Genomic DNA, 12,559 nt, shown 5'->3' with positions numbered 1-12,559 from the left:
TGGGCACAAGCAGAGAACAGCAGGATGAGAAGTTAGATCCTGGAGCCCGGGGCCGGGTGCGAAGGCCCAGAGGCCATGAGAAGGTGCGCCTGGGTGTGCAGTGGAGGGCCGCGGTCCTGCGAGCGGCTCCGACTTCCTTAGCCTGCTCTGCCCTCAAGACCCTCACACGTTCTTGGGGGGGGTTTCTGTATTTCCTTTTACAAATGAAACAAGGTGGCAACAGGATGGGGTGAGGGAAGGAAGGGCGGGCAGGATGGGGCCTATTTACAGGGGGCCTGGAGTGAGCGTGAGGCGGGGAGTTGGGGGGACGTGGGCAGGGAGGGGGCACCCTGGCAGAGCCACGTCTTCCTATGTCATCAGTGGCCACCCCAGGAGGCGGGTCCTGGGATCCACTCTGCCCCCAGAGCCCCAGCAGTCCACAGCAGCACCCAGGAGCTCCTCCTCCCCGCAGGCTGTGTTAAGTGGAGTGCGGCTCTCGGCTGGGGCCCTGCTCCCGGCCTGAGTCCCGATCCTTGGCCTCTGAGGATGCGGAGCCGCTGGAGCTATGGCTGCGGCCCGACTGCCGGCAGGCGGCGCTCAGCTCCTGCAGCCGCTCGGGCGTGGGCCCCCACTTGGCGAAGCCGGGCTCGTTCTGCAGGAAGAGCACGGCCGTGTTGTGGACGGCCTTGTAGTGCATTTCCTCCCTGTGGGCAAAAGCGGTGGCTCAAGGCAGGGCCTGGCTGGGTGAGCCCAGCCCGGCCCCCCCCCGCCCCGGCCCCCCAGCACCCACTTCTTGCAGACGTGCTGGGAGCCGCTGCGGTACTCGTGCTCGAAGGCAGGCAGAACCAGCTGGTGGCGCTTGAAGCGGCTCTGCTCCATGCGGGTGAGCGCTGGGGTTGGGGGCTCCCGCCACTCGGGGATGAACACGATGAAGGACAGGGGCTCTGGCGAGCTCTCAAGCAGTTTCTGTGGGAAGAGTCCCAGGGAGGGTATCGGCGGCTTGCACTCCAGGCCACTGGCCCTCTGGCTTGCCAGCCAAGCTCCCACACCCAGTCACACACCCACCTCGAAGTGAGAGACCATGGCATCCATGAGCTCCTCACAGAAGGGAGGGTTGGCTTCAAAGGAACCGCTCAGTGGGGAGAAGTCTAGGCAGGGCCTGGGGAAAGAGGTGAGCGTGTAGGTCGCACCAGGACCCAGCTCCTCCACCAAGAACAGGTGCCACCCCCACCACAGGCAGCCCTTTGGAGAAAGGGCTCTGGTCAGGCCAGGGGCCAAGGGCCACCGTTGGTTTGTCCTGGGACAAGAGGTAACCCACTAGGTTGAACGGCTGAGGACAGAGAGGCTCAGGCTTGGGGGCCAAGTCCACGGAGCTGGTTAGGGGAGGAGGTGGGGCCCAAACCCAGTGGTGACCAGGCTGCCCTCCCGCTGGCCTGGCTGCCTCTGTGCCCACCCATCCGCTCACTGTGGGACCTGGTGCTCTGCCTCCCGACCCAGGATAGTTTACTGAGCGCCACTGGCTGGGTCGGGGCTGGCATAGGTTCCCAGACCTGCAGCAGCGCGTTCACGGCCACAGGGCTCATGACGGGGGAGGCAGGGACTCCACCCGAAACTGGCTAGGCCTGAAGCCCCCCAGCATCGGGAAGCAGCTGACCCAGGCGGGCTCCATAACCGCCCAGGCCTGAAGCCCCCCAGCATCGGGAAGCAGCTGACCCAGGCGGGCTCTGTAACCGCCCAGGCCTAAAGCCCCTCAGCTTTGGGAAGCAGCTGACCCAGGCGGGCTCTGTAACCGCCCAGGCCTGAAGCCCCCCAGCATCAGGAAGCAGCTGACCCCGGTGGGCTGGGTGCTCTGGAGGACGCTACCCAGGCAGGAGGCCCAGCAGCATGGGGCGCTCACCCGCGGGAGCCGAAGTAGCCGTCTGTGTCGGGAAAGGCGGAGCAGTACTGACGGAAGTAGCAGTTGAGGGGCGAGGCGAAGCACTCGAAGCTGACTCCAAAGAGTCGGTGCAGTGCCTCAAAGACGTGCACCGGCAGCGAGCCCTGCAGGCCTGTGCCCTCGTAGAGACCCACGCCGAACATCATCTGCGGAGCGGCTGGCTCAGCCTCGGGCGGCCTCCCCGCCCTCCGGGTCAGCCCGCCCCCAGCCGCCCCGGCCAGTACCTGGTACCGGCGGAGCAGACACCAGACCCGGGGCAGGAACCTCTCGAAGGCGGAGTCGTCGATGCAGCTGTAGCGGTAAAGGAGCCACTGTGGGGCAGAAAGCAGTGGGCTTCAACGGCAGCCCGCCCACCGCCCCGCAGCAGACTCCAGCCGAGGGCTGGCCCGCGCCACCTCCTGGGGCCGCCTCCCACCGTGGCTCTTACCAGCTTGCTGAAGTAGTTGCGGCTGACCTTGACCATCTCGCCCTTGTAGCGGACGCAGACCACGCTGTTCTCCACGTGCATCTCCACGCTGGGCACGGGGGGCGCGGGCACGGCCAGCCGCACTGGGTAGCAGTACACCAGGCGGGGCTCCACCTCGGGCGCCTCCACCTCCTCTGCAGGCAGAAGCGCGGGGAGGGCCGTCACCCTGACAGCCCTGGGCCCACCCAGGGCCAGACACTTCCCATGAGCGTCCCAGTGACCCGGAGAGGTAAGTCCCATCCCAGGGAGGAGTGAACTGCAGCTCAGGGAAGTGATGTGACGTGGAAGTCGCTCAGTCGTGCCCGACTCTTTGCGACCCATGGACTCTACAGTCCATGTAACTCTCCAGGCCACAATACTGGAGTGGGGCGCCTTTCCCTTCTCCAGAGGATCTTCCCAACCCAGGGACTGAACCCAGGTCTCCCGCACTGCAGCAGATTCTTTACCAGCTGAGCCACAAGGGAAGCCCAACAGCAGCTCAAATGGTTCAGTAACTGAGGAGACAGCTAGGCAACCGGCAGGAGCGAGAAGCAGGGGTCCACATCAACACGCTCTGAACCCACTCGGGCCACCATGCCCTGGGGCGTGGTGGGCAAGCTGGGGTTTGCTGCCATGGAGAAGTATGAGAACTACACTGCCTGCCTGTAACAGTCATGAGACTGTGTGGGGCTCTTCTGGGGCCCAGCACTTGGAGGTCCCCAAATCTTCACATGCTCCTGTGGCTAGGTATCACCCCTCAGTGGGGCTTGCAGAGGACGGATGTGAAGGCAGGCCGCCTACCTCTCTCCCTGTCTCTCTCGCACCTCCAGCCCTCCCTTTCTCACCACTTCTGTTTCCCAGAGGGCGTGGAAACCCCAGAGCCAAAGGTCACAGCAGGTCCCACTGCTGGGAGAAATGGGCCTCCCTGAACCAGTCCATGGCCTTGAAACTCAGCCTTACTTGTCCCTTCTGTACCACCTGGTGCCCTACCTGGGATGTTGTTTTCCTTGAGGATGGCAAGGTGCTTCTCTCGGATCCGTCTGGCGTACTCCAGGGAGATGTGGTAGACCTTGCTGCAGATGCCTTCCACGGAGTCCTTGGCTGCGGCCGAGACGTGGGGGCCACACTGCCTCCGCAGGTGTTCCAGGCGGTCCTGGGGGAGAGAGACTCCTCATCAGGCTCCGAGGGCTGGCGCAGGAGGGCTGTCAGATCCCAGCTGTCCTCGTCCTGAAACAGGCTCTGCTACTTACTGGCTGTGTCACTTGGACAAATCCCTTGGCATCACTGAATCTTATTCCTCAACAGTTAAGGGAACACAAAATACTTACCTAACAAGGCAGTCTGAATATTAAATGCAGTCATTCCCATTAAGGATTTGCCACGCCCTTGAAATACAGTTACATATCTAATAAAAGCCAGCACTTACTGCTGGGGTTACACTAGGGCAAATCTCTTGATACTTGCTGGGGACACAGACAAACCAGGCATAATCCCTGCTTACAAGGCATCTGCAGTTTATGGGGAGAATGGCTGTTGTAAAACAGGGGCTCTCTGGGCACTGCAGATTTGGATTTGAGCCTTCAGCGATTTGTAAGGTTAACTGTAGGCCTTTGTAATTACGCTGAATTGCACATGTCAAAGTGATGGGTGAAAACGAGTCACTCTTGCTAGTGAGGTCACCTACCTTTATCACTCTCTACGTGTCAAGTACACAGTTACTATCGTGAAGTGCGAAACCTTGTCTCTTGTGAAAAATGGTCCTGAAAAGAAAGCCCATTGCTAGTGCTGGTGGAGAGTTGAAGAGTGATGGGTTTGGGCCAGAAAACAAAATTGTTTTGGACTCATTAAAGTGGGCGGTTAAATCTGGTGATAGCTCTGAACTGCAGTAGGGCCACACACACCAAGCAAAGGCAGTCTGTCCATCTGTTTTCCAAAAATCTAAAGGGAGGTACTGAATATTCATTAAGTTGAAAAGGCCCCTACTTATGGTGTGTGGCCAAGCACAGGATTCCAGTAAGAACTGTAACAGAAGTGTTCTTTGGGAGAAAGTCAGGAGCTCAGAGAAACAGCTCCACAGACATGAGTTGGGGGCCTGATGAGTGTCAAAGGTCGGCCAAATGCACAGGAGGCGGCTGCCGTGGGGGCCCGCCTGGCCTCGGCAGGCAGAGCGGGCTTCTTGGAAGCAGTGGCCTTCCACCCAAGGCTGCTCACCATGTAGTCCTCCTTGGAGGCAGAGTGGTCCTTCCGCAGCCAGCTGAAGGTATCCTCCACATTCCACTTGACCACCTTCCTGCTGTCAGGAGACGCACTCCTGCCGGTTGGGGGCGCATAAAAAGGGGCCGCTGTTAGCACCCGCTGGCCCCTCCTTCCTCCTCCCATTCCACTGCCACTTGCATTTGGGCATCCACACCCAGGCTGACAGTGCAACCCTTGCTGTCTGAGGGAGCAGGCCCCACTCTGGCCACCAAGCGTCATGACTGGGCCCCAGAGGTGGCCAGAAGGCCCAGGCCCTCCCCTCACGCTGGCCGGAGCCCGGTCACACTGGGTCAGGAGACAAGAGCCAAACAAACCTGGACTCGATGAGCCGCCTGGCCGCCTCTGCGTACTTGAAGAGCAGACGCTTGGCCTCCTCCCGGAACTTGATTCGGGACAACCTGGGTCAGAGAGCAGGGAGAGAGAGCCTGCCTACCGTGGCCTGGGCACTCACACCAAGAGGCTGGGGCCGGCGGGCCTGGCCGGGGGCCGTACCTGATGGGAATGTCGTTCATGATTTCGCGAAACATGGAAGGTGACACCACCGGTTCACAGTTGCTTGGCAACAGGGGGTCAGAGCCTTTGTCCACGACCTTGCGCTCCAGCATCCAGCGGTTGAAGGATTCCCGGGGGGGCTCAATGCCTGTGGGACAGGACAGCAGATCAAAGTCCGGATTCAGTCAGCCGGCTCCACGGGGCAGCACCGGAGGCGTGGCATGGGCACCAGAGGTGCCACAGTAAACAAGGGACAGCCCCCGCTACGTCAGGAGCTCGGTCCCAGGCAGCATCTCCTGAAGGGTATTCTGAGAACTGCTAGTTCCATAAAAGGCACAAGGGGTAACAACGAGGGGATGGATGGATTCCATATCTCAGCCAAGTTCAAGCAGGCTTATTTATTAATAAAAGCTACAGTTTACTAAGCACTTACTCCCTGGAGTGACTGTGTGAGGGGTAGGAGCTTGGCTTTTTATGCCCTTTAACACATACATAAAAAGGCTGCAAACAGTACCTGGCAGATAGCAAGCACTGCCAAGTGTTAATGACTTGTTTTTTGTTGTTCGGGTGTTGCTAATGCTAGGCAGGCACCCTTATGTAGGCATTGTTACCACCGCTACCTTACAGGTGAGAAAACTTGAGTGCAGAGAGGTTGTTCAATAAGCCCAGAGTCACAGAGCAGCAGTTACTGGAGCTGGGACCCCTCCAGAACACAGGCGCAGGCCCCAGTCTCCACGGTGCCACTCCCCAAGCCCCAGTGGCCAAGCCCCAGCTCCAGCTCATGGTGGGCGCACACAAGACAGGTGGGCCCGGGAGGCAGTACCCTCTCGCTGCTGGCACAGCTCCCGGTAGTGCTGCCGGAGCTTCAGGATGAGCTGGGAGCGGAGCAGCTCCACCTCGGGGTGTGGAGGCAGCACCTCCGAAGGCCCCCGGTGCTTGATGACCGCGTTGGTCTGAATGTCCAGATCCCAGTACACCCTGGGGGCACAGACAGAGCAATGAGGAGGTGGACGCCCTGCCTGCTCCCCCCTCGGCAACCCCCCAACACACACAGTCCTGGGCAAGCCAGCCATCCAGGATGGGCAGCAGCAAGGACTCACTCTGTGGGTCGGAGGAGAGCTGCCTGCTGTTTATCTTCAGGGGACGTGCCCCAGATCTTCAGTGTTGGGGTTCCTGGGATGCTGGGGGAGCTGGGGACTGACGGGCCCGTGGGTGTCATGGGGATTTCAATCTGGAGCAAGAATCAGAGGTCTGAGGTCAGGGGAGCTGGCTGGGCTCCACCACTGCGAGCCCCACCTCCCAACTGACTGCCGATGCCCAGGGCACAGGGGCCCTGCCCGCTGCCTGCCCACCCCGGTCTGCCTACACTCACCTTGGGCTTCTTCACGCCATTGCCACTGGGCTGCTCTTCTGAGAGCTGCCGCTTTCGGGGCTTGTTCTCAGCCAGGGGGGTTTCCACCAAGCTTGAGTCTTGGGGCAGGGGGGTCGCGTTCAGCCCTAAAGGGTCCGACTGGTGGAGGAAGACCAGCATTGCTGCAACCAGGGCCGGTGGCTTAAGAGCCCCAGTACTGCAAGTCCCGCCCCCGCCCCTCCTCCTCCTCCTCGGAGAAGAGCACAGGGGCTGGGGTGCAGGACCAACACAGCTCTGCCCCTGCAACCGTGCGCCCCAGGCCAGGGCCTTCTAAGGTGGGCCCTGCTGAGCCCTGCTGAGCCTCTGGAAGCGTGATTTAAGGGGTCAATGCATGTGACCAGTTTAAAATGACACCTGGCGTAAGAACCAGAATGGGGGCATTCCCTGGCGGTCCAGTGGCTAGAACTCTGTGCTTTCACTCCTGAGGGTGAGGGTTTGATCTTGTCGGGGAACTAAAGATCCTGCACGCTGAACAGCACAGCCAGAAAGAACCAGAACGACAGGAATAAAGGGGAAACTTAAACACTTGGAGCTCCTGTGGTGACACTGAGAGGATGTCTGTGACGGTGGGCAGGGTGCAAGTCCTGCTCTGCCTCTTACTGCCTTGAGGTCTTGGGCCAGTCCCTTCCCCTCTCGGAGCCTCAGTGTCTTCATCTGCAAAATGGGGTTGGACTGCCCAGAAAACAAAGTCCCCAAGTGACAGGGACCCAGACAGACGGCCTGCACCCCACATGTCATCACGTCAACACGGGCTCCCAGACAGTGCTGCTCACCGCTTCCCACTTTCACTCAGCTAACCTCACCTTACACGATGGTTCTCCAGGGAGCCTTCCCTGTACTCCCCCCTTCCCTAGACCCGCTCGGCACCCCTGCTGGGCTATGACCCTGTTCTTCCTGCAGGTGCTACACTGTAATCCCGGGCACCCCCAGCAGGCAAGGGCAGGACCAGATCCACCTTGCTCACGACCGCATCCCAGGCACAGTGCCCAATGTGCAACCCAAGTTCAACACCACCCACTCACAGAATCATCCTCCTATGTCAGACAGTCTCTGCTACTGGAGGACAGCTTCCAGGCAGGCAGAACCGTGTGTCTGTCCTGCTGGGCACTGTGTCCCCTGGCCCTGACACAGTGCCAGGTGAGTTAACAGCTGCTCAGGGTACATTTGGGGAAGGCCCAGATGCCAGAAGCTGCTGAGACACCACCCCCCGCCGGCCCCATCCCGAGGCTGGCACTCACAATCACGTCGTGCTGGCCGAGCACGGGCATCTCCCACAGGGACTGGTTGGTGAATCGGTTGAAGTAGTAGGGACGGTTCTCCCTTCGGCTCCAGCACTTCTCCCAGCCTGCGTGCACCAGCTCCTCTGCAAACAAGCACGGAACCCAGCCAGGGTCACGGCTGCTCCTGGGCACCCTGCCGACCCCACTGCCCTGCCACGGCCCCTCCCCGGTACCTGGGAGGTCCTGCACCAGGCGGATGGGCTTTGGAGAACAGGGCTGGCTCTGACTGGAGGTGCTGGGGGAGTGACTCAACAAGGATGCTTCCTCCCGGGGGCTGCCGTGATTCTCATTGGCCATCTCAGCACCCACACCGGACCTGCCACACAGAGGACTGAAAGGTGTCAGGGCCAGCAGCGCGTGGAGGTCAATCACCCCCACCCCGCTCCCTACAACTGCACCCGAATTACAATCCACCAAGGGCCCCAGTGACCACCTACACGTGTGAAGCCGATCCAGCCCCATAGTGGAGGGCCAGCCTGCCGCCACGGGAGCCCTCAGGCCTAAGTTGCTGTTCCCTCAACTGTCAAATGGGGGCGCTCCTGATGCTCTTTTGGCCTGGAATACTCTTTCCCCATCTATGTCTCTGCCTGGCTTACCACTAGGTCCTCCATCCTCCAGGAACCCTTCCTTGGTTCCCTTCCCCAGGCTAGGCGGTCAGAGCCCCTCCGTAGGATTGTAGCACTCAAATCATCTGGTCCATCAACTCAGTTTGCCCCCCTCCATTAGACTGTCAGAACTCCCAGGCCTCAGAAGTGGGTCCAGTTTGGCTCTCTGGCGCTCAGCATGGTACCAAGGACCAGCAGAGCTGTATTCATTCTGCCAATGTTTACAAAGCACCAAGAGTGGCAGACAAGATGCAACAGGGTCTGAGCCTGAGAAAGTTGTTCCCATAAGCAGCAGCAGTAACTGCTCCTCTTCCCTTTTCCTACCCAGTAAAATCTAACTGGAACACAGCCCAGCGCAGGAAAGCCTCGAATTAGATGCCTCCTCCTAACTACAGAGCAGGAAGGTATCTGTTGCTAAAAGAACCAGGAAGGCTGGAAGGAACACCGAGTTCAGTCCTTCATAATCCCCAGGTGAAAATTTACTTTAAACACCCACAGGAGGGTCAGCTCCTTCCGATTAGCATTCCCTATTACCCCACCCAAAGCACACTGGCACAAGCCTCAATGGCTAAAGTGGTTCCCAACCTGGCTATCAGACTCCTAGGGGGGCCGCTGAGTTCAGGCTGACGCTCCGAAAGTTTCAGTGTCACAACACCCAAAAGAAATCAAACGTCTACCCACAAAAAGACCCCAAAGGCATAGTTAAACACTGGTTTTTCTCTGCTGCTGACATTTTATCAATTCATTGTGGTTGCATTGATTATTTCATGATGATCAGAAGCTCTGATGTTGACAACAGCATAGCAATCATTGGGTGGTGGTTTTTATTGTACATTCAGTCATAGACATCATTGTTAATTTGGAAAAGGCAAAGTGGTCACTTCATCTGTATGGTTTGGCAGATAAAAATGCAGGTGGCAAGAGAACACACAACAAAAGGGGGCCAGGATAACAAAAAGGCTTGGAACCACTGACCAAGGGAAGCTGCCTTGGTTCTCTGGCGAAAAGGATGCCCTGTGCCTCAGGGCTGACCCCCAGGTCTCAAGGCTGAATAAGGCCCCTCTTTCTCTCACCCTCTGGGGTCTGCAACGCTAGCATGAGAGGGTTTTCTTCTCCGGCCAGATGGACCCCCACGTCACCGGGTCCCACAGAGGCAGTGGGAGGGGTGCCTGCAGGAAAGCACAGCGCAGGAGGATGGGCTGGTCAGCAGTGGAGTGGACGGGGGCCCAGGGGATTCCTTGCATCAGCAACTGCAGAGCAAAGAGAAGAAAAGAGTCGCAGACCTATGAAATGCTGTACAACAGGGACAATGGCACGGGAGGCAAAGAGAGAGCACTTTGGGAGCCCCCAGGACAGGGCAGGACACACTGCGGGAGACATGGGGATTCAGGGGATGAAAACAGCGTTTCTAAAGCTTCCCAACAACCAACAGGTTCACCTTGACGGACGTGCAGCCCACACAGTCCCCCAGGGCCGAGCTGAGGAGGGCCCTGAGCCTGCTTCAATGCTCTGCTCTGACGGTGACTTTAATAAATATTTAACAAAGGGCCTGTGCTTTCATTTGGACACTTGACGCCACAAATTGTAAGCTGGTCTGGCCAACCACAGTACTGAGACTAAAGTAAACAAACATACATATCACAGATGAGGGGTGGGCACGGCCCCAAGCCACCTACAGTGAGTGAAAAAACATCTCTTTGAATCAGGTCTTTAATTCTAAAGACAATAAAACATGCAAATGCACTAAACAACAGAGCGTGTTCACCTTTATTGAAATATTTTTCCTCGAGCAACACTGTGTGATACTGGTGCACCAGGTAGGTCAACTACGCAGAGAAGGAACAGGCAGTTTAGTGGCCTCACCGTTTAGTGAGGCCGAACCGTGACACAGCAGTGTTTCCGAAACGAGCTGTGCATCACAAACACCAGGGAACTTGTTTAAAAAACCCTCAGATTCCTGTCCGTCACTCCACATCGTAGAGAAACGGGGAGAGGAGGTACACGAGTATCCGTATTTTTCACACACCCCCCCAAGAGTGGGGCTGGGAAACCGGATGACTAATTTTCTCACTTTATACCACTTCAAATCTTCACCAATTTTGTTATGATTAAAAAGCTGTTTAATTTCCCAGGTGATCTGGATACAGCAGGTCGGTGGCTAAAACACCAGCTCTGGGTTTGGACAAACCCTGGTTCCACATGCTTCTGCCATTTTCCGACTTCTAACAAGAATCATTTGGCCTCTACGGTCTCAATGCGTAGAGCCTAGAACATTGTACACTCTCAGTAGGAAATAACTGCTATTACTAAAAGAACGTTTTTATTTATCCTGTGGCTTCCCGACCCCCACGCATACCGCAGTTCAACAGTGCCCAGCAGCTTAAGGATAAACTGTATCTGCGCAACCAGAGGAACCCACCAGAAGGAAAAAATAAAAAAGACTCCGACTCCAGGACTGGAGGAGGATGGGGCGGGATCATTCAGCAACGCACCAATCAAAATCTTCCGACCCAGTAGGGAGGAGTCAAAGGGTTCCCGAAGTGCGCAGGCGCGGGAGGCGCGCGAAGGAGGGGGTGGGCCGACTCCCAGCGCGCGCGCACTTCCCCCTTACCCTCCAGCGGGGGCGGGCTGTTTGGCGCGCGCGCGCCGGCCCATCTCCTGGGCTCCGCCCCCCGCCCCGCCGCGCGCTCCCGCCCCCGGGCTGAGGCGACTCAGAGTCGGAGCCCGACACAAAGGCGGTGGCGGCGGCAGCAGCGGAGGGGCCCTAGAGGCCGCTCCGCCCGCGCTCTCCGGACCCAACTCGCTCATCCAGGCCACCGGCTCGGCCGCCCACCCGCGGGCCTAAGATGGCGGCGGCGGCAGAGACAGGACAAGCGGTAGCCCGGAGCGGAAAGCGCCGGAGGGGCCACCGCCGCCTGGCTTCGGAACCCCAGACCCTGGCGCGGCTCGCGGCGGGACCATGGCTTCCTGGGGCTCTTACCTGCCCGCAGCGGACTCGAGGGGACGCGGTTACACGTTCTGCTCGACCGCCCGTTTTGCCGCCTCCGCCTCGCCCTCCCCAACGCCGCTGCCGCCATCTTGTGTCCCGGGCCGGGACTCCGCGCTGCGCATGCGCTGGTACCGCCTCTGAGGGACTCTGCCGCTGCCGCGCCGCCATCTTGAGTGTGGCAGGACCGGCCGGCCTCTAAGACCCCGCTTGCTTTGGGCCCCCTCCCTTTCTCCCTCGTCCTTCCCTGCTGCTCCAGACGGGTCTAAGCGGCGGAGGCAGCTTTGCAGGCCCTGGGGTGTGGACTGAGGAGCGAACCCACAAGCACGCTCCCTGCCTCAGTTTCCCCTGCGAGCATACCCGCCCTGAGTAAGGGTTGGTGGTGGTGGGGGGGGGGGGGTTCCCCTAGGATTTGGGTGGGCGGTGCGGCTGCAAGGTCGAACTGAGTATGCGCACCAGGGGGCGCGGGGCGGGTTTGAAACCTGCGGGGACTCGGCTCAGACGCCCACCCGGGGGCGGAGTCCTGGTGACGTAAATTCTGGATGCTCGGAGGACCTGGGTCCTAGCTCCCGGGCAGCTCGGCCACTTTGCGGCAGTCGCTTGTCCTCTGGACGTGAGTCCAGGATATTTTCCAACCACGTCTCGTATGCAGGCTGCATGCACATCGAACTTTCTCCCCTGATGAGGCTGCACAAGTTCTAAGAACTTAGTAGAAGAAATTCAAATAATCCCTGAGAAACTTAGAATAAAGATGGTTTTTGCCAAAGTTGGAAAATTGTAAATTAAATGCATCAGAGGACTTTCCAACACTTGATATCGGTGGTTGCTAGTTGCTGTGCAAAACCTCACTGAGAACTCAATCCTGCCACAAAAGTTAGCCCAGTAGGAGGCTGGCAATCGCTAGGTCCCCAAGGCTGGCTGCCTGCAGGGTTCTTTGGTAGGGGCGGGCAGAAGACACTAGCTCCACCTCCCTCTGGCCTCCTCTGGAAGCTGACCTTCCAGTCATAGTTTAGGAAGATGGGCTTGCCACCTGGTGTGACTTCCACTTCTCACGTGGAGCCTCAGCCTGAGCTGAGCTATGGCTTGTATCGGTGGTGCCTGGTCCCAGCAGCTTGGTGGGATTGGAGCGTGCTAAGTCGCTTAAGTCGTGTATGACTGCGACCCCATGG

General features: G+C 58.8%; 2 protein-coding genes across 10 annotated transcripts; one reads left to right on the top strand and one right to left on the bottom strand.

Annotated features, from left to right (window-relative positions):
- Positions 1-169: 169 nt before the first annotated feature.
- PCIF1 (phosphorylated CTD interacting factor 1) lies at positions 170-11,504 on the bottom strand. 9 transcript variants are annotated; one of them, XM_027977263.3, is made up of 18 exons: positions 10,761-11,504; positions 10,170-10,230; positions 9,478-9,654; positions 7,973-8,115; positions 7,758-7,882; positions 6,481-6,618; positions 6,209-6,339; positions 5,932-6,086; positions 5,109-5,256; positions 4,931-5,014; positions 4,572-4,671; positions 3,351-3,513; positions 2,343-2,515; positions 2,140-2,226; positions 1,877-2,061; positions 1,045-1,138; positions 770-945; positions 170-683 (listed from the first exon to the last, which is right to left on the bottom strand). In XM_027977263.3, the coding sequence occupies exons 4-18, from the start codon at positions 8,094-8,096 to the stop codon at positions 458-460; spliced, it is 2,109 nt and encodes a 702-aa protein (XP_027833064.1). In that variant the 5' UTR covers positions 8,097-8,115; positions 9,478-9,654; positions 10,170-10,230; positions 10,761-11,504; the 3' UTR covers positions 170-457. The 9 variants fall into 9 exon arrangements, with proteins under 9 accessions (XP_027833064.1, XP_042086146.1, XP_027833060.1 ...); XM_042230212.2 differs by having other exon boundaries at positions 11,385-11,504; XM_027977259.3 differs by having other exon boundaries at positions 1,877-2,226.
- Positions 11,251-11,592, top strand: LOC114117487 (putative uncharacterized protein FLJ40606). The gene has a single exon (XM_027976407.1). The coding sequence runs from the start codon at positions 11,251-11,253 to the stop codon at positions 11,590-11,592; it is 342 nt and encodes a 113-aa protein (XP_027832208.1).
- Positions 11,593-12,559: the final 967 nt, after the last annotated feature.

The sequence above is a fragment of the Ovis aries genome, chromosome 13 (genome assembly GCF_016772045.2).
Source record: "Ovis aries strain OAR_USU_Benz2616 breed Rambouillet chromosome 13, ARS-UI_Ramb_v3.0, whole genome shotgun sequence".
Taxonomy (NCBI): Eukaryota; Metazoa; Chordata; class Mammalia; order Artiodactyla; family Bovidae; genus Ovis; species Ovis aries.
This window is presented reverse-complemented; position numbering and strand designations above follow the sequence as displayed.

Bases quoted from the DNA above. Each gene is read 5' to 3' on its own strand.
- PCIF1 (XM_027977259.3), bottom strand. From the start codon at position 8,096: ATGGCCAATGAGAATCACGGCAGCCCCCGGGAGGAAGCATCCTTGTTG. The intron at 6,340-6,480 runs GTGAGTGTAGGC...TTCTTGCTCCAG, and splicing joins ATGGCGTGAAGAAGCCCAAG to ATTGAAATCCCCATGACACC. The intron at 3,514-4,571 runs GTGAGCAGCCTT...TCTCTCCCCCAG, and splicing joins CCTCCAAGGAGGACTACATG to GACCGCCTGGAACACCTGCG.
- LOC114117487 (XM_027976407.1), top strand. From the start codon at position 11,251: ATGGCGGCGGCGGCAGAGACAGGACAAGCGGTAGCCCGGAGCGGAAAG.